Consider the following 20,554-nt stretch of genomic DNA (forward strand, 5'->3'; position numbering starts at 1 on the left):
CGATCAACAAAATAATTCACATTATAATGTGGCAAATGAGGTGGTATAAGTGCATACTGGTGGTGGCACTGTTGCTTCTGTTGATATATCACATAGTTGTTAGTAGTTATCTCCCTTGTCTACATAAATGTTTTGCATTCATTAGAACATACAGTCCATCCATAGAGACTGAGATTCTTGGGGTAATCTATCTTACATACAGACTTCATTTTTTTTTTTTTTTTTTTTTCTTTTTTTTTTCAACTTTTATTTATGAATTTTATAAAAAGAAGAGTACATAAATACACAAAGACACATGTACCTTGAAAAAAAAAGCAAGAAAAACAAAAAAAAAAAAAAAAAATACAAAAAAGCACATAAGTTGATCTATATCATGTACATCAATAGATGTCTATAAATAGATAAACTTTCAGTCAAGTGGAGAGCATAGTTAGGCATATTTGCTCAGAAATATTTCAATTAAACATATTTGGATTGGAGCATGGGTATCGTTATTTATAATGGTTGGTTATAGGGAGGTAGTCCTAAGGTACTTTTATTTATACAATCAGAGGCCCATTACTGTGGTGAGTCCCAAAATAAAAATTATAAAAGCTAAGATCGGGGCTAAGGAGAGAAGAGAATACATAAAAAAACAAATATACACGAAGAAGAGCTTGGTATCTAGCTTGTGCTGTCCTTCTAAACATAATAGTGCAATTTGGTAATTACAGATAGTCAATAGCGCCTGAGAATTTCACATTACTCCAAAATCATCCCAAATAGCTATAGTGTTGTGATAGGTGCTTTTAATTTTTCCCGTATATAAACATTTACTTGTGTTTCTTTATTTTTTCCATTTTATCATGTGAGTTTTTAGTGGGCCTTATTTAATATACAAATAAAAAATGAATAATAATGATCATATTAATCATATTGTTTCATTGTGTAGTTGTAGTGCTACCTATTACTTTTTCAAACACCTGATACTTGCCGGCCAAAATCTTGCCAGACTAAAAGAAAGAAGAAGAAAAAAAAAAAAAAAAAAAAAAAAAAAAAAAAAAAAAAAAATTTAAATTCTATCTATATATAAAAAAAACAGTAAAAGTGCAAAAAAAGTAGTGACGTGTAAGGGAAGGGACAGATATTACCAATATTGCTCTTTCCTCCTGAATATCAATAATTTTATTTTACATATCTCATAGACACCGTTTTTGACTTTAAATACATAATATGTGTTACATGCAATACTTTGAGGCTCTCCATTTAGCCCATATTGCATTGTGCTTGCTAAGTGTACCTTGATTGATAGATAGATAATATTCCTGCTCAATTGTATAGTTTACTAATGCTATCCATTCTGCTATCGGCGGGCCAGTGTTTGCCATCCAATATCTGGAAACCAAAACCTTTGCAAGGGAACACAAACTACTTATATATCTTTTAAGCACTGTCTCAACTCCGTCTCGATGCAACACATTTAATATACAACATTTACTAGTCAAGAGATCCCGTTCCACCCCCGTGTGGGTAATAATATTCTTGACCTTCTCCCAGAATTCCAACACAGGTTGACATTCCCACAATAAGTGAAAATAAGTACCTGGGGAAGTCTTACATCTATTACACATTATTGAAGAAACAGAGCCGAATTTAATCAATCTAGAAGTAGACATGTAAGCACGGTGTAATACATATAGCTGAATTTGTTGCACTTTTATGGAGGATGGGGCCTTGGCATAAGTTGATAGCGTAACTCGCCAATCTTCCTCATTTAGAGGGCCCAAATTCTCTTCCCATTTGATTTTTAACTTTTCTAAGTCGTCTCTATCGGCATCTACAGTGACCATTCTATATATTTTAGATACCTTTTTTTTTAACTCAGATTTTACATATTTTTTTAGGGGTGATGCCTTAAAACTCAATCTTAGATTAGGGTGATAATACTCCAAACAGCTTCTTAATTGTAGATAGCGAAAAAAGTAAGAATTTGGTAAGCTGAACTCCCTACTGAGCTGAGCAAATGACTTGAACTGGCCATCAATAAAAAGTTGACTCAACCAATTAATCTGGAATTGACCCCAAACTCGGGTGAGTTGTAGTTCTTCGGAGTTACTCGATATCTGTTTATCTTCTAATGGATATTGGGGATCAATACCAGTATACCCTACGGACTTATTTGCTTCAGTCCACACCTTTATAGACTGAACCACTATTGGTGGATCACTAACAAGTGTATAACCCTGAAGTAGCCTAGCAACTGGTCTGACATCGGGTGTAGATATCTTCACCAATTCATCTACTAAACCGATTACAGGGCTCTCTTCAAACCATGGATGCATTTGCGCTAATTGTGAAGCAAGGTAGTACTTCTTAAAGTCTGGTAGGCCAATCCCTCCCAACTCTTTTTCTCTAGTTAATGCCTTGAGTCTAACCTTTGATCTAGAGTTATTCCAAATAAAAGAGATCATAATGGAATTGAGCTTACGAAATATTATACTAGGGATGTAAATTGGGGACTGTCTTAATACATATAAGATTTTTGGTAGTATAGTCATTTTTACTAAATTTGCACGTCCCAACATTGTCAATGGAAGTCTTCTCCAAGTTTTACATTTCATCTCGAAATGTTCTAAGATTGGTACTATATTTAAAGGAATAAACTCTTTTGGGTCAACTGTTATCCATATCCCAAGATACTTAAATTTAGAGACAGACTTTAGTGGGATTAATTGGGAGGATGGGGATATTGATTCAGTTTTGATGGGTAGAATATGGGATTTAGTCCAGTTAATTCTGACTCCAGATTGGTCCCCAAATTTGTCAATTATCGCGAGGACCTTATGTATATCGGTACCAAATTTAGATAAATAGATCAGCAGATCGTCTGCATAAAGGGAAATCACATCTGAACCATCCCCCACCTTAAATCCCCGATTATACATAGATGACCGCAGTAGACATGCTAACGGTTCTATTGCCAGGGCAAACAAGGCAGGGGATAATGGACACCCCTGCCTTGTTCCCCTGGTCAACCGAAATGATGTCGACATCCAACCATTAATTGATATCCGGGCCAGGGGGTTCGTGTACAACAACTGTATCCATTTAATGTATCTTGGACCGAATCCCATGGCCCTGAGGACCGACCATAAATATTGCCACTCGATGACATCGAAAGCCTTAGTGGCATCCAATGATACCACAGCAGGCTGTAAATCTGCAGCCCCAGGGATCTGTAGATGGCAATATAGTTTTCGAAGATTCAGCTCAGTGGATTTACCCGGCATAAAACCGCTCTGGTCGGGATGAACAATTTTTAAAATATATTTGTTCAAGCGGGTAGCCAAGATTTTGGCCAGTACCTTTGCCTCTACATTTAGCACCGATATAGGTCGGTATGACTCGACCTTAGTCGCATCCTTCTCCTGTTTTAATATTAAACTGATTTTTGCTTCTACGATAGAGGGGGGAAGTTTGTTCTCACAAAAACATAAGGAAAAAGTGTGTAACATAAGTGGGGCAAAATAATCGATATATTTTTTGTATAATTCAGCTGGTATTCCATCTAGGCCAGGGGATTTATTATTGGGTAGCTCTATAATTGCTCTCCTCACCTCTTCGAGGGTAAATGGGGCTTCCAGATCTAACGCCTCTTGTTGTTCTAGCGACGGGATAGGGATTTTAGCAAGATATTCATCTAGATCAAACTGGGAGGTCCTCAATTGTGAGGTATATATAGAAGTAAAATAACTTATAAATTCTTGACCTATATCAGGAGTGGCATGAATTCTGGTCCCATCTTCTCGTTGAATACAAATTATTTTATTAAAGGAACTTTCGGCCTGGGCCAAGAAAGCCAGATATTTCCCAGGTTTATCCGAAAATTGATAATTTTTTTGGGATCTAACTGACATTGCTCTCTGGTTTTGGGATTTTAAAGCCTGCAGCCATTTATCCTGAGCCTCTAGCCACTGAAGTCTAGAGGAGTCCATACCATCGATTAAAAATTTAGCTTCTCTCCCCACTGTTTCCTTCTCCAACCTAAGGATAGCCTCTCTATCATTTTTTTTTTTTTCCGCTATTCGCTTTTTCAAAGTTCCCCTTACAAATGCTTTAAAGGCATCCCAAGTGATAGAATCAGGGGCTGACCCGGCATTTAAAACCCAAAATTCTTCCCACTGACGGAGAATTCTGTCATCATGTTCGATAGATTGCAACCAGGTCGGATTCAGTTTCCAAAACCTTGGACCACATTCCTTCGGATCAGAGAGTACCAACTCAACAGGGGAGTGATCGGAAATCCCCCTAGCCAGGTACCCCACACTCTCCACCCTTGAGGTTATATCTCTAGATATAAGAACAAGATCAATTCTTGAAAATACCTGATGTGTGGCTGAGTAGCATGAGTATTGCTGGCTAGTTGGATTCCGCACTCTCCAAATATCCACCCAGCCCATATCATTAACAAAATTACTAAAGGCAGTCGAACTCTTAATTCCATCAGATAAGGAGGATCGCCATCTGTCCCCTTTTGGGTCCATTACGTTATTAAAGTCTCCCGAGCAGATGACTGGAATTGATGGATGGATTGCAACGAATTCGGCTGCCTTCAGCAATACATCGAAACTGAATGGAGGGGGAATATAAACAAATAATAATAATAATAATTGTTGAGCATCGATCACACAATTAAGGAAAATATAACGGCCAAATGGGTCTATCACGGAATTCCTACATGTAAAAGCTAACGATCTCCCTATCAGCACTGAGACTTCATTTACATTAATTAGGCATACATTCTACTTTTTTTTCTCACTTGCTTAATATTTCAAATATATTATTATTCTGTATATACTCATGTTATACATATAAGTATTCACAAAACGTCATATTTACTTGTCTTTTATTACAAGCTGATTGCTATCGGATACAGCATCCCACAGGTCTGGACACCGGCGTTTACTATCACTATACCGACACCAGCATCCAGAACACTGTCCGAACAATGGAAATGGGGGGGGGGGGGGGGGGTTAGGTTTAGGCATTAGGGGGGGACTTAAGGTCTGGCTTTGCGGGGGTAGGTAGAGGAGGTTAAGCATAAAACAGATCCTGATGACCTGGAAATCGTGAACTGTGTGGGGTCCTGAGGATCGAGTTTGAGAACCCCTGACTCAAGTCATGCCTAAGAGGAGTTGATTGGCAGGCACAGTAGTTCATGGAGATGACATCATTTCCAACCACTCACTTTAGAAGGAAGTCCCCGGTCATCTGCAGACCCGGTCCTGTGTCAATAGCAACGATGGGAATAATCTGGGTCCATCATGCAGGGGTGAAAGGGGATAAGCATTAAAACCCCAACTTCAGCCAGCATTCGGTGTCCCAGGTACAAGCCACGGTTAATGTCTGAAAGGGGTATTACAGAAATGAAAGGATCTGCTGCTAACATCTTGGTGCCAGATACCACAGGAAACCTTCACAGGTCTTGTGGAGTGCAATCCTTGCTGGGTCAGTTGTTTATATAATGCTCACATATTCCATGGCTGCAGTGGAGCTCAGTCTATGCTCCCCACAGGGCTTTTTTTTTGTCAAACAATATATTTTTAGAGTATGGGAGTAAACCAATGGCAACCACAGGGAGAATATACAAACTCCACACATATAGGGACTAGATGCGAATGGAATCCGAGATATCAGCGCTATGAGGACATACAGACTGTCTTCTATCTATGAACGGCAGGAAAATCATTTGCGTTTGCGTACACATCCCCTCACATGTTACCGAGGGGATTCAAGTGGCGGGGAGGCCGTGGTGGGGGCGGTGCTTATCCGCTCACTGTATAATATAAGCTTCCTAGTGAGCATGTCTGAATCAGGCCCATATTACTAGCCACTATGCCAACCCAGAAAAAATGCAATGCCGAATTTCTAGGTTATTGTACTGAGATGTCATTTTTCTTTACTTCGGACCTTAATACACCTTGGCTAAAACAATCAATATCAATCTAACCCCGCATCTGTTTTTGTCACCCAAAAAGAAGCAATAATTGATTAAAATAGCTTTTTGCAGCAGTAGAAATCATGCACGCTAAGGGAGAAAGCAGCCACCTGACTAAAAAAAACCTTCAGCCTATGTTTATAAATGGCAAGAAGATGAGGAACATAATGTCATGCTGGAGACCCAGAAGCAGCGTCTCTTGTCTCATTGTCATTGCTGCTGAAGTGACTATCCCTCTCCACCACTCTGAGTAAGTGTGTAAACAATTTCCTCAGCACATGAAAAATGCTTGTACTGAGAAATGACAATTTCATAATGGAGTGCAGCAAACAAATCACATCTTACAGGGTGAACTACGGCCAAGAAACTGAAACATGGATAGTTACTCTGAGAAAATGCGCTGCTTATCTGGACTTATTATTCTTGTCCTAAAGTTGAATATGGTGGTTATTTACTAATTACAGAATTGCAAAAGAGCCAGTTTTATTGATCTAGTACAGTGGCACAATGAAAGAAGGTATCTGATTTGTTATTATGGATTTCTACACATTTGCACTTTTTTTTTGCATTCTTAGTAACTGGCCCACTAATGTTGCTGGCCTTTAATCAAGACAAAGTCAGAGTAAATCATGGTATGTGGCAATCATGGACAAAATATCTGCTTAGCTTTATAATACTTCTTATAAATTCCAAAGGATATGGTGTGATTGGATCTTGTACAGTGACACGACTAGAGATGCAAATCCTGGGATATGGAATTGAAAAATGCTCAATCCCAGTATTCCCGGGATTGGCATCCCTAGTTAGCAGATGTCCCCCACACAGTCCGGGAGCGAGACAGACAGCAGAGGGTGCGGGGGCGCCCAATGCCTACTGCGTGAGCGGCGTGTGGCACTGACAGCAACTGCAGAAGGGCCAATGCGGCCTGCGAGCGTGACCTCTTACTGTCACACGCATGCGCAGTCTGATCCTGAAATCCAGGGATTGGATGCTCCAGTCCCGGGATTGAAATCACAGACATTTTGGGGTCAAATCCTGGGATACCGCCAATCCCAACCCCAGGATTGGCAACCATAGACATGACACCCGCCTCCCATCTGGTTTCTCAGACCTTTTGCTATAACTTAAATACATCTTTTGTTTTTGATGTAGATATATTGCACTTTTGCTTTATCAACTCTTTGACTACTGTGCCAACCCAGCCTTATTTTACCTGGGTTTAATGTATTTCATAACGTTTAGAAGTGCAGCTGTGGACATTTCCACATTCAATATTGTATGTATGTATGTATGTATATTTCTTCTTTCCATTTTTCTCATGTATCTTTCACATACATGTTTCTCTGTTCCTAATTTCAAAATAACAAATACATTTTTTTTTTAAAAGTCAGCGTTTAGGCAAAAAAATCTGTCAATGTGTAAATACACGTTTTATGTGTATTACAAATTATTTGTCTCTGCTGCCTTTAAAGTAATAATAATAATAATAATAATAATAATGATGAAGAAATAGGTTTCCTGCCAGGATATTACTGCTTTCACATTGCAGAAACGGGTAATGACCCGGTATTCTTAAATGGGACTTTAAAACGGGTCTGAACCTTAGGACCTTTCACATTGCAGGCGAAAACCGTTTTAAAAAGCATTTAATACCATTCACACATTCAACCCGTTTAACCCTCATGGGACACGTTTCAAGCCATAGATATAGAGCTATTCACACTGCCTAAAAAATGGCTCTGAAACGTGTAGGACTCTGCTTTTTAAACGTGTTGAAATACCGGTTAACTTTAACCGGTAAATCAAATCTGGCACTTTCACATTGCAGCCTTAAACATTTTAAAATGGAAAAAAACTGCAATATACCGTTTTAAAAGTGCAGTGTGAAAGGGGTATGAGATGGCCTATTTGATACATGAATCTAAGCTGTAGCTTGATTACATTTTTAAGTCTATGCATCAATTTGTGGGTATGTCTATTACCAGGGGCACCAAGAGGCGGTGGAAGGTACATAGGCAACTGTAGGGGTACAGGCTACCAGGGAGGTAGGGTGTCTCAGTGTGCACTGCATTGCTTCTGCAGAGTACCCATCAAGGCTTGGCAGTGTCTTCCCTATACCTGACACAGGCTAGACCAACCTCATTATAACCATGGTAATTACTTTCTATTATACTCTGTAAAAGCTGCTTTCTAATCTGCAAACATGCTGTACATATGCAGATAAATTACACTATTACACATTTCCCTGTTTTATTATTAGGGACATATTTAAGCTTGAGTTCCAGGGTATTTTGGTCTTCAGACCAGTACCAGCTTTTGAGTTGAGCTGTTCAGTAATATGGGTTAGTGTATTTTGCAATTTATTTTGTATTTTATTTTTTAATCCCACCATACATTATTCTAATTATATTTTTTGTACCAGACCATAAACATTTAGCATTCAAAAAACAAACCTACAGCTGAAATGAGGGGGTAATTCACACCTGATCGCAAGGCTGCCGATTCACAGGCCGGGCGATAACTAAACGACTGCGCATGCGGATGGCTCGTAGAGCGCATGTGCGAGGTCTTCCTGCGATGGAATCCTGCAATTTTTTAATCGCTTGCCGTATGCAAGTTAATTTAAAGGTAGCCGGCATTTGTGGGTGTAAAGGAAAATGCAGACGTGCCTAGCCGTTTTCAGGGAGGGTGTGTGATGTCATCAGGGAGGGTGTGTGATGTCAGCTCCGCCTGATTCTATCAGCAAGTACTGGAAAAATCAGGGCTGATACATTTTCCCAAGCCTTCAGCAGCCTTGCTATGGCTGGGCGGCATATATCTGATCAATATAGTACATTCTTAATATGAGAGAGACAGCATTTCACTTTGCTTTTTCAAGGTATATGTATAATGATTTTGTAACGGTGAAATTTCTGCAAAAGGGGTGCAATCATTTCCAGGTCAAAATAAAATACGTCCACATCTGCGATGTTAAGCAGTTAAAAACCGAGCAGTTTTTAAGAACACATGGAAATAATGTAGGATAGTAAAAATGTGCTGCTCTCCGTGGTACTGAAACCGCCAGTTTCACAAAAGCTGCCGGGAACAAATCACAGACAATTAACACTGCTGTACAAACGTTTATATAATAGAAGGGGAACCAGACTATTCCTCTGGAGCTAAGTTATGTGTAATAATATGGAATTACATACATCTAATGGAAGAAGAAGCAATCTGCTAACCAGTTCATGACGGGTTTTCTTATTAAAGTGTGATGAAATATTAATAAGAATTTCAGAGATATATGGACGATAAACAAGAAAATAACAGGAGGTCAAAGATCTAACGTCTAACCTCCTCCTTATAGACTGCTATCGACATTCAACTGTGAGTTAACTAATTCACCACCTCCAATACCTGCTGTATGCACAGACTGGACACTCCACTAAGATCTCTGCCTGCATGTCACAAGAACCGGATGCTCTTATCCACTGCTTTCTGTTCAGCTAAATATCACTATTTACATCTACTGTACATTTTCAGTTTGCCAGATTCCATAAAAGTGCTGTCTGCACTGTACTTGCCCTTCTATACCTGCTTCTTACATTGCTTATCCTAAAGCTGTGTACACATGGCAGGATATGCCTTGAGATGCAAGTCCCGATACGATCAGATCGTATCGGGACTCGCATCGCACGGCATGCATGCAGAGGGACAATTTAGACTATATAGTGCAGATCTGTATTATATAGTCTTGGCTGCCCTCTCTATTTCACTGCTGATTCGCGCTCACACGGGAGCGCACATCGGCAGCGCATCGGACTCGCAAGCCCTAAAAAAGCATGCGATCTGCATGCGATATGGCTTCCGATGTTCACTATATCGGCAACATCGGAAGCCATATTGCCCAGTGTGTACACACTATCACTTTTTTAATTTATTTATTATTTTTTTCTCTATTTTGATACTATTCTTCCATACAACACTAGTGTACTGGAGCCATAGTTCCTTAATCCTGCACTATACAGTACCTATTTACTCTGCATGCTCTCCGACCCCTCCAGTTTTAGTCCACCGCCCCACACTCACAACTATGCCAACCTAATCCACATCTCAGCTATCCTTTCTCACTGCTATCCAGATGAATCTGAAACAACCTGACTCTCCTCCTCTGACTCCACCTCCCCTGCTTCCCTTTCCTATGGGGGTTTACCTTTACCCACTCTGTCAAGCATGATGAGTGTGCATAGTGTGCATGGTGAAGTAGGCATCCTCCTCCCTCCGAACTGCACCTTTCAATTCATCCCACCCAGACCCTCCCTCACCTTCTCCACTTTTAAGGTACACTTTATCTGCCTTTAGCCACCCCCCCTCCCCCAGCTGTTCCTTCCTCCAAACTACTTGAGCAGTTTGTATATAGCCATCTCACTCACTCCCTCTTTGACAACTCCATTCTCGACCCTCTTCAGTCTGGTTTTCACCCACTTCACTCCACTGAAACTGCCCTGGTCAAAGTCACCAATGACCTGCTTTCATTCAAGTCAAAGGATCACTTCTCACTACTTATCCTACTGGATATTTTTTCTCCTTTCGACACTGTGAGTCATCCTCTCCGTTCACACCCTCCAGACTATAGGCCTCTGTAGCACAGTTCTGGCCTTGTTATTCTATCTCATTAACTGGCCCTTCTCAGTATTTGCCTCTGGCACCACCTCACCTCTCTCCATACTCCCTGTTGGAGTCCTAGGCCTCTTGGTACGCCTCTTCCCAGAGAGCAAAAGCTCATTTGACCTTCAATACCACTGCTATGCCAATAAAACAAAACTATACCTCTACCCCTCTGTCCTCTCCCAGGTATCCAGCTGCCTCTCTGCCATCTTCTCCTGGATGTCTAAGTGCTCTCTGAAACTCAACAGCATCATCATCATCTTTTCTTCATCCAGAGTCTCCCCCCCCCCCCCAATATCTCCATCACTGTCAACAACATCATCATCTCCCCCATTCCTCAACTCCACTGCTTGTATGTCACTGTTGACTCCAATCTCTCCCCCCACGTCCAATCCCTGGCTCAATCCTGTCAGTTCCTGCCACGCAACTTTACTGCCATTAGGCTGTTTCTCTCCCAGAGTGCAGATAAACTTATCATTCACTCACTGGTCATCTCACAGATTGACTACTGCAACGGTTTCCTCACTGGTCAACACGCTACCAGCTTGCTCCCCTCTAGTCTGTCCTCAACTCAGAAGCTAGATTTATCTTTCCTTCAAGAAAGTTTGCACTGGCTCCTATTCCACTACATAATCCATTTCATATTCTCACATAAAAGACATGTTGACTGTCCATCTCCACCTCCCTCTACCCTGTAAGCTCCTTGAAGCAAGGCCTTCTTCACTCCTGTTCTCACAGCTCCCTTCTCTCGCACTTACAGATGGAGCAGCTCTAAATGGCACTGCTCCGGGCAATGGATTCACCAATCGACCACCCAGCGACAGCCCCCAGAAGAGGGCATGCGCGTTCTGTTCCGTCAAAGCCCTCAGCCGCCCATCCCCTGCACCTCCCCCCAGCCCCCACTATCTGCATCCACTCCCTGTAGCAGAGACAGGCAGGGGACAGCATGTGAGATGCTCGCACGGCCCTATCAGATGGATCTCCTGTTCGCCAGGACATCTGGCGATCCTGCAGGCTGGCTGAAAGTCGCTCTATCTGTACAGCACTCTTACTCAGCTGCCATCTATACCTGCATCTCTTGTCACTTGTGTTCATTCTTCTTTACAAGGACAACCCACCATGCAGAAACTTCCTTGTCCCTACAGTACATCTTAGCTGTACTGGGTACTTAGAATTTTGCTGCTAATTGTTACCTCTGTGCTCTATTTTAGTATTGCACTGTGCATTATTATTATTATTATTATTAATAATAATAAAGGTTGATCAATCTGGAATGTGGCTGGTCAGTCAGTGACACGTACACCACTTAACGATCAGATGCAGCACCCGATCCAGCATCTGATCAAAAAACCCACGGCTGTTTATTGTGCTCATAGCAGTATAGAATCCAATGGTTGGGCTGGTCCTGTGGCAATACATTTTGAGCCAATCATTGCTTACATTGATGAGGTGTGTACATAGTATTAGCCTGAGCACCAAATCCCTGCATCAGCTCATGGGGCTGATAGAAGTAACTTTATTGAGATGTGTCTGAAAAACGTGATTTTAAGTTAAATTGGATCCTGTGACTCAGAAACTCTGAAAGTGAAGATTTCATAAAGTTGTTGTATGAAAAAAAAATTTGTCAATTTTTCAAGGGCCACATACAACTGAAGGAAAATACAGACAGACAGCTGCAACTATTTTCAACTCAAAATCAGTCCCTATGAGGAGGGATCCTGGCCCATCAACAGACCCCCACCCCCTCAACAGACACCGCCTTCATAAGGGCTGATTCCAGAAATTTCCCTGGCTGGTTTTCCATACCATTCCACCCTTGTTTGTTTTTCTACACAAATTAAAAACTATGACTTCCCCTTAGCTCACTTACAGCAACTTCACATAATGTTTTAATTTGATCCAATTAGAAAAGACTTTGTGTAATTGACCATAATGTACAGGTAGAAAATCTACAAGTAACAGAGCTTGTTTCCTTTTCTATGTAACATAACAGTTGTTTATCTAATGGATAATATAATTTGAAGATGTAAACTACACATTTGTGCAGGTTACATCTGCAGAGGTAATAATTTCCTCCAATCAGGGCTAAGCACACACTGCTCTGACCCCTGATTATCAGTCTGTGATTATAGATGAGCCAATAGGTGTTAGGATCTCCTGTGCCACGCTGTCTGGCGAGACACCACGTGACACTGGCTGGAAGGAGATAGTGACAGGACCAGGGCAGCCTCGCCAACCTGACTCCGTTGTACTCAGATGGAGTTGACGTGTGTGTGCGGGGTGCTAGGCTTCACCAATAATAGCCGCGTTCGTGGGAGCCCGTTAGTCAGGCTCCCACCTCGATGCCACCTGGTCTTATGTTAAGGACAACACACACGCCAAGGCCAGTGATGAACAAGGGGAAACCTATCTACAAACAAAGAGGCGAGGACCACCCTGCCCTGCGGAGAGGGGTGCCAGTGGATAGCACTCTAAACAGGAACCCGCTGTGCTAATGCTTAACAGGTGTAACCATACACAGTGTGCTGACACACTAAGAACTGCTGACGGGTGTAACAATACACGATATGCTGACACACTAAGAACTGCTGACGGGTGTAACAATACACTATATGCTGACACAATAAGTACTGCTGACAGGTGTAACAATACACGATATGCTGACACACTAAGAACTGCTGACGGGTGTAACAATACACTATATGCTGACACAATAAGTACTGCTGACAGGTGTAACAATACACGATACGCTGACACACTGAGTACTGCTGACAGGTGTAACAATACACTATACGCTGACACAATAAGCAAATGATTAGTAAGGAGACAAAGAGGGGGAATCTCCCAACTTATCTGGAACCGAGGGATATCAATATAGCTGGAGAAGGAATCCCACAGAGACCAACAGGAGCTGCAGGGACCGGGAGACGGATAAAGGACGACACACGGACACCGGGAGGACAGGAGACTGGATGGAGGACACAGCTGGGAATCAATGACAGGATGCAGGATGACTGGGAACGGGAACCAGGACCACTTGAGACCCTGAGGTACAAGCTATAACCGGCCTGGGACTGAACAACCAGAGGGTTTATATAGAGAGCACAATGTGGTGCTGATTACACATTGCCTAAAGGTGTGCACTGCAGGCTAGGAGCCTAATCAAGACACCTGAGTCCAGAACACACAGCACTGAAAGTGAGCTGCAATGGCCCAGGCTGACCACTGGATGCCACCAGCGAGTAAACACACACACCGGCTGGGATAAACCCAGGGAGCAGAATCCAGGGAGAACATGAAACTACCCACAGAATATGTGAATCTGCGCATAACACAGATCCGCTGGAGGCGGATCCTAACAGTACCCCCCCCTTGAAGAGGGGTCAAGGGACCCCAATACCAGGTTCTCCACTACATGGAGAATACCAAACCCTGGAATGGGGGTATCAACCAACAAACAGGAACAAGCTGTGACTGCAGCTTGTAACAGTGCCCCCCTCTCAAAGGTGGCCTTCGGACACAACAAGACCAGACAACAAATATGACAAACAGGACAAAGCAAAAGGTCAGTGCATATACTTCTTTTTCCTTCTCTTAGAATGTTTGGTATGAGAAGATGTCCCTGGTTTTAAACAGGCTTCTTCATAAACCATAGGGCCTGTATACACCGGATACCCATCAATCTCAGACACAAATTCTGAGTCTGAATCTGAGAAAGCATCAAACCTGGATACCAGTGCTCTAGGTGGTAATAATTCAGGAAGATCTCTGTAAGAGGGAGACAAAAAGGCACACCCAGTGGTAATAGCTATGGGCTGGGCCCTTTGTATTGACTCTCCTAAACATGGAGTCTCTGCAGACAAGATGGTCGGCCCAGAGGCATCTGAACCACTTTTATTGGGACCAAATTTTTTCACTACAGCATCACTGAATGCTGGGAGATTCTTAAGAATGGGATCCTCAGATTGAAAAAATTTGCATGCCCATTCGAAAGGTTCACCTCTGAAGCAGTAAATTAAATAGAGCACCACATTATCTGAAGTGATACCTAAAAATGGTCTGGACTCCAAAATCGTGAGAAAATGGTTAGTGAGCGCAACAAATTGGGTTAGGTCCCCATCAAAAACTATAGATGTAGAGATATCGTTCAAAGCATCAACAGTAACTTCATTATCAGCTAACTGACTGGTCTGTATAGCTGGAATTATGGCCCTTGAGGCTGAGACTTTAGGGACCCCCTTAGAGGTTATGACCTCTTCCAAGTCTGATGGTCTTTCTGGTTGGGCAGCACTATGATGAGTCTCTGGCTGATCACCACTGTGACGCACTTCTAAGTGGGCAGCACTATAGTGAAACTCTGGCTGGGCAACAACAAAAAGACCAACAGATGGTTCCTCCATGTTACCGACATGGCTGGAACTCTGCTCAGAGACAGGACAATCAGAATCCCTCTTAGGGACTAGATGGACAGCGTCCCCATCTGGGGCGACACCGGCTTGAACCCCCTCTGGGGCGACACCGGCTTGAACCCCCTCTGGGGCGACACCGGCTTGAACCCCCTCTGGGGCGACACCGGCTTGAACCCCCTCTGGGGCGACACCGGCTTGAACCCCCTCTGGAGCAACACCGGCTTGAACCCCCTCTGGGGCGACACCAACTTGAACCCCTTCTGGGGCAACACCAACTTGAACCCCACTCGGGGCTGCGCACTTCGGAACCCCACTCGGGGCTGCGCACTTCGGAACCCCACTCGGGGCTGCGCACTTCGGAACCCCACTCGGGGCTGCGCACTTCGGAACCCCACTCGGGGCTGCGCACTTCGGAACCCCACTCGGGGCTGCGCACTTCGGAACCCCACTCGGGGCTGCGCACTTCGGAACCCCACTCGGGGCTGCGCACTTCGGAACCCCACTCGGGGCTGCGCACTTCGGAACCCCACTCGGGGCTGCCAACTGTGGCTGTGGGCCCCCACTCGGGGCTACCAACTGTGGCTGCGGGCCCCCACTCGGGGCTACCAACTGAGGCTCCGGGCCCCCACTCGGGGCTGCGGCCTCCGGGCCCCCACTCGGGGCTGCGGCCTCCGGGCCCCCGGCATCAGACCGGCTCGGCGGGCCCCCGGCATCTGAGTCAATCACCTGGGTTTTCCCCTTAAGGGTTTGCAACTCTGACTTAATATGAACAGAAATCCCATCATGCGGGGAGCACCTCCTCTGCTGATTATTAAACCCAAAATGGGGACTCCCAGCACTTGGACCAACCGTATTAATCAGAGCGCTTTTACTGGGAGACTCAGAGCACTCCTCTGCCACAGTGTAGACAGGCATAGATCTGACAACCTGCCCCGACTTGGCCAGAGGAAACACCCTGTTGCCACCACTGGAGTTGCGCAAAACACAAGTTTGCACAAAGTGGCCTGAATCTCCGCAGTATAAGCATAGATTAAAGTCTCTACGCCGCTGACGCTCCTCCAATGGGAGCTTCGGCCGTAGAACACTTCTATGCATTACCTGAACCTCTGGGTCTGAGGACTTGCTGCCTAATACCTCCTTAGGCAGGGTCCCATTAGGGGCTGAATGAACCCCTGTGACCTCTGGGAGGATCAGAAAAATTTCTGTGAGGAGTTTTTGCAACTGCAGTAAGGACTGCTGCAAAACCTCTAACCGCCCAGGTTTAAAGGCAGTAAATGCCAAATTTAGAGCCGCTAAAGTTTCTTGCATGGCCTGCATGATATAGCCGTGCAAGGTTACAGACCAGACACAACAAACAATGACACGACAAAAAGTGGCTCGACAAGGACAGTGACAAAACAGATACTGTGACAAGACAGGAAAACTGCAGGACTGAGAGGGCAGAACTCAGCTCCAGAGTTATCTGTTATGGCCGGTTATAATGTTAGGATCTCCTGTGCCACGCTGTCTGGCGAGACACCACGTGACACTGGCTGGAAGGAGATAGTGACAGGACCAGGGCAGCCTCGCCAACCTGACTCCGTTGTACTCAGATGGAGTTGACGTGTGTGTGCGGGGTGCTAGGCTTCACCAATAATAGCCGCGTTCGTGGGAGCCCGTTAGTCAGGCTCCCACCTCGATGCCACCTGGTCTTATGTTAAGGACAACACACACGCCAAGGCCAGTGATGAACAAGGGGAAACCTATCTACAAACAAAGAGGCGAGGACCACCCTGCCCTGCGGAGAGGGGTGCCAGTGGATAGCACTCTAAACAGGAACCCGCTGTGCTAATGCTTAACAGGTGTAACCATACACAGTGTGCTGACACACTAAGAACTGCTGACGGGTGTAACAATACACGATATGCTGACACACTAAGAACTGCTGACGGGTGTAACAATACACTATATGCTGACACAATAAGTACTGCTGACAGGTGTAACAATACACGATATGCTGACACACTAAGAACTGCTGACGGGTGTAACAATACACTATATGCTGACACAATAAGTACTGCTGACAGGTGTAACAATACACGATACGCTGACACACTGAGTACTGCTGACAGGTGTAACAATACACTATACGCTGACACAATAAGCAAATGATTAGTAAGGAGACAAAGAGGGGGAATCTCCCAACTTATCTGGAACCGAGGGATATCAATATAGCTGGAGAAGGAATCCCACAGAGACCAACAGGAGCTGCAGGGACCGGGAGACGGATAAAGGACGACACACGGACACCGGGAGGACAGGAGACTGGATGGAGGACACAGCTGGGAATCAATGACAGGATGCAGGATGACTGGGAACGGGAACCAGGACCACTTGAGACCCTGAGGTACAAGCTATAACCGGCCTGGGACTGAACAACCAGAGGGTTTATATAGAGAGCACAATGTGGTGCTGATTACACATTGCCTAAAGGTGTGCACTGCAGGCTAGGAGCCTAATCAAGACACCTGAGTCCAGAACACACAGCACTGAAAGTGAGCTGCAATGGCCCAGGCTGACCACTGGATGCCACCAGCGAGTAAACACACACACACACCGGCTGGGATAAACCCAGGGAGCAGAATCCAGGGAGAACATGAAACTACCCACAGAATATGTGAATCTGCGCATAACACAGATCCGCTGGAGGCGGATCCTAACAATAGGCACACGGCAGCAGGAATAATAGCCCCTGCTACACTCTCATTACAGCTGCCAAACAAACGTCTTCACATGATCATTAACCAAGGAATGCCATAGTCACCTAACGCCGATCTTACCAACACCTCGGCCATGATAGATTTATACAAAGAGTTAGCAGTAAACAATAGGTAATTATTATACGTGGTCTAGGAAAGCCAATGTACAGGGAAGGCCCAAAGCAGGTTCCCTGTGCTGTTCTCTGCTCACAAAGTAATCTGTCTCCTTCTCCTGTCAGAATGTTCTACCTAATGCCACTGGCTGCAGACTGACTGCCAATGAAGGAATGAAGTGAACGACAAAACCGTCTTAGACACAGACAAGTTTATGAGGGGATGATAGGTCCATGCAAAGCAATTTGAAGATTGGTTGAAAATGAGTATAAATGAGACCTCAATTAAATCAGAAGAGGCTGTCAATCATATGAGCGATAAAGTACACAGCTGTCAAAATAAGATTTATCGATTCCTATGAGGTTAACTAGACTCATTGTCCAGAATGCTTTTATACTCTAAGGAGAACTTGTCTAAAGAGGGGTGTGGATTAAAACAAAGACAGTTGAAAGGTCAACACCAGATGGCTGACATAGCGAACAGGTGGGACACATGATTAGTCAACAAGGTTAACAGGTAGATATGGTATTTTTTATTAACCTAGCCCTCCCTGTAGTGCCTAACCCCAACCGTTCCTCTGGTCCCCTCTCAGAGCCTACCTCTAACCATGCCTAATTATAATTCTAAAAGTGTCAGAAAAACATGAACAAAGTGTCCACCAAATTTTGGACTGCCTGTCAGTGTCAACTAAATGAGTGTTCACCTGCCTATTGTTGACTTTTCATTCAAATACCTCTAAAGGCAACATTTACTGAACTATAATAATATTCATCAACAATCCCTGTTTTAAGCCACACCTGATCTTTGAATGAATACGGCGAGAGTATAAGAGGGGCAATGGTTGAAGAACAGTGTTTGTTTTGCCTGTTGTGCTGCCCAATCAACATCTATGATAAACTTGCTGGGTACATGCAAACTTCTCTAGAGTGGCAATTCCTAAAGTGGACTAAATGAGGACCCTCTGACTATAATGGGAACTGATGGTGTGCCAGGCATGGTTATGGTACTTGAGAGGATGTTTTCTTAGTAAAACAAACAGACATAGATCTTCTTTAAAAAATATATGAGCAATGATAGGAGGTGATGGCTATTATACAGAATGAGGGGGTAATTTATTAAAGATGGGTTGTTTGAAGATGTATACTGCTTACTGGAATAGAGGCTGCCCTTACTGTGTCCGGGCAGCCTCCTGCTGTGCTACCCGGACCAGTGACCTCCTCCTCCCTATCCCCGCACTTCCCCTTCCAGGTGCAGGGTGGAAAGCCCTGCAGCAGCAGGAGGAGGGGGGACACGCTCACCCCCGTCGGCTGCTTCGCAAAGGGCAGATCTTTGCTCTTTGCAATACTAATCACATATGTTAGAGCATATGCGATTAGTAGTGATGCAGTAGGCAGCGGAGGGGGGCGGTAGTGGGCACGGGTGTTACTGCATCCTGCCCATTATATGAGCCTGTTTTTAGTCAATTTTTCATAAAAGGCAGAAATACTAAGGGGGAAATTTACTAAGATGTGTATTCTACTTCACATGTGATGTTGCTATGGGCAACCAATCAGAATCGACTTCTTATTTATTTACCACCCTCTAGAAGATAGTAGACAGGATCTGATTGGTTGCCCATAGCAATATCATATGTGACGTAGAATAAACATCTTAGTCAATTTCCCCCTAAGTGTCTAGATAAACAAAGATCTAAGGGGGTGATTCAGGTTGGCTCCCTGTGAGCTGAATTCGGTCCAGGGACTGATGCTGCAGGTCTGCGCATGCGTATGGTCGAAATACACATGTGCAAACCCCGAGGCCTGCTCGGGGAGGACGGATGACATGACAGGATGTCAGCGCCCACCCCCTGTTTGGCCATCTCCAGCCCAGATAAAAGTCAGATGAGACTGACTTTTATCTGCGAGCAGGCAAAAAATCATTCGATGGTTGGTGATTCACACGTCGGCGGGGGGGTGGGTGTTCACTGGCCAGGCGGGCAGCGTTTCATCACTCGCTGCTTATTGAGCCAACCTGAATCACCCCATAAGAGTGATTTTAAACAATAGCTGTACTATGTGCATGCACACAACATACGCTGCATGTATTCCACTCTCAGAGTTTATGAACTAAGAATGCATCAGTGACCTCACCTCTCCCAGTGGCTGCAAACATTCGGATCTTCTGGATTTAGCAAGACAGCAGTTCCTAGTACCAGACACAGTATGAACACCTTCACAGTCCATCGCAAAGCAGCACACAGCTTCATCCTGACACCTGAGAATAAAGAGTTCATTAGAAAAGTTGCCACAATGGAAAACTTTGGGCACTGACTTTGGAAGCAGTACATAATACTAAATGAAGGAGAGACTCATTTACATGGGGTAATAGCAATTTTGCTAGAACAAGATGTATTACTAGGCACCAAGAATGAGATAATTGGAGATCAGTTAAATGTGTTGCATTATGGGGATTCTGAACTGGAAGCAGGAGACCTGAAATCAAGGTACACTTATGCAGTGGGTCTGTCACAGCCAAGCCGTCTTCAGATGCATATTTACCACAGCATACACACCACTTGTAGTTGCTATTATTGATTCCTAAGAAGAACCTTGATCCCTTTGAAGAACCATGACTTCTACTTGCTATTCGCCTTGCATCTGAACGCAGGCATGCCAGGAAGGAATATGACC

At 43.9% G+C, this 20,554-nt stretch overlaps 1 protein-coding gene across 10 annotated transcripts in view; it reads right to left on the bottom strand.

Annotated features, from left to right (window-relative positions):
• The window catches only part of MEGF11 (multiple EGF like domains 11), a 418,300-nt gene that overhangs the window by 311,966 nt on the left and 85,780 nt on the right, over positions 1 to 20,554 (bottom strand). For all 10 annotated transcript variants that reach the window (XM_083184347.1, XM_083184348.1, XM_083184344.1 and 7 more), the window contains exon 2: positions 20,015 to 20,138. In XM_083184347.1, the coding sequence (XP_083040473.1) occupies positions 20,015 to 20,130 (116 nt within the window). In that variant the 5' untranslated portion in view covers positions 20,131 to 20,138. The remainder of the gene's footprint in view (positions 1 to 20,014; positions 20,139 to 20,554) is intronic.

Source organism: Crinia signifera, chromosome 4 (assembly GCF_055691185.1).
Source record: "Crinia signifera chromosome 4, ASM5569118v1, whole genome shotgun sequence".
NCBI lineage: Eukaryota > Metazoa > Chordata > Amphibia > Anura > Myobatrachidae > Crinia > Crinia signifera.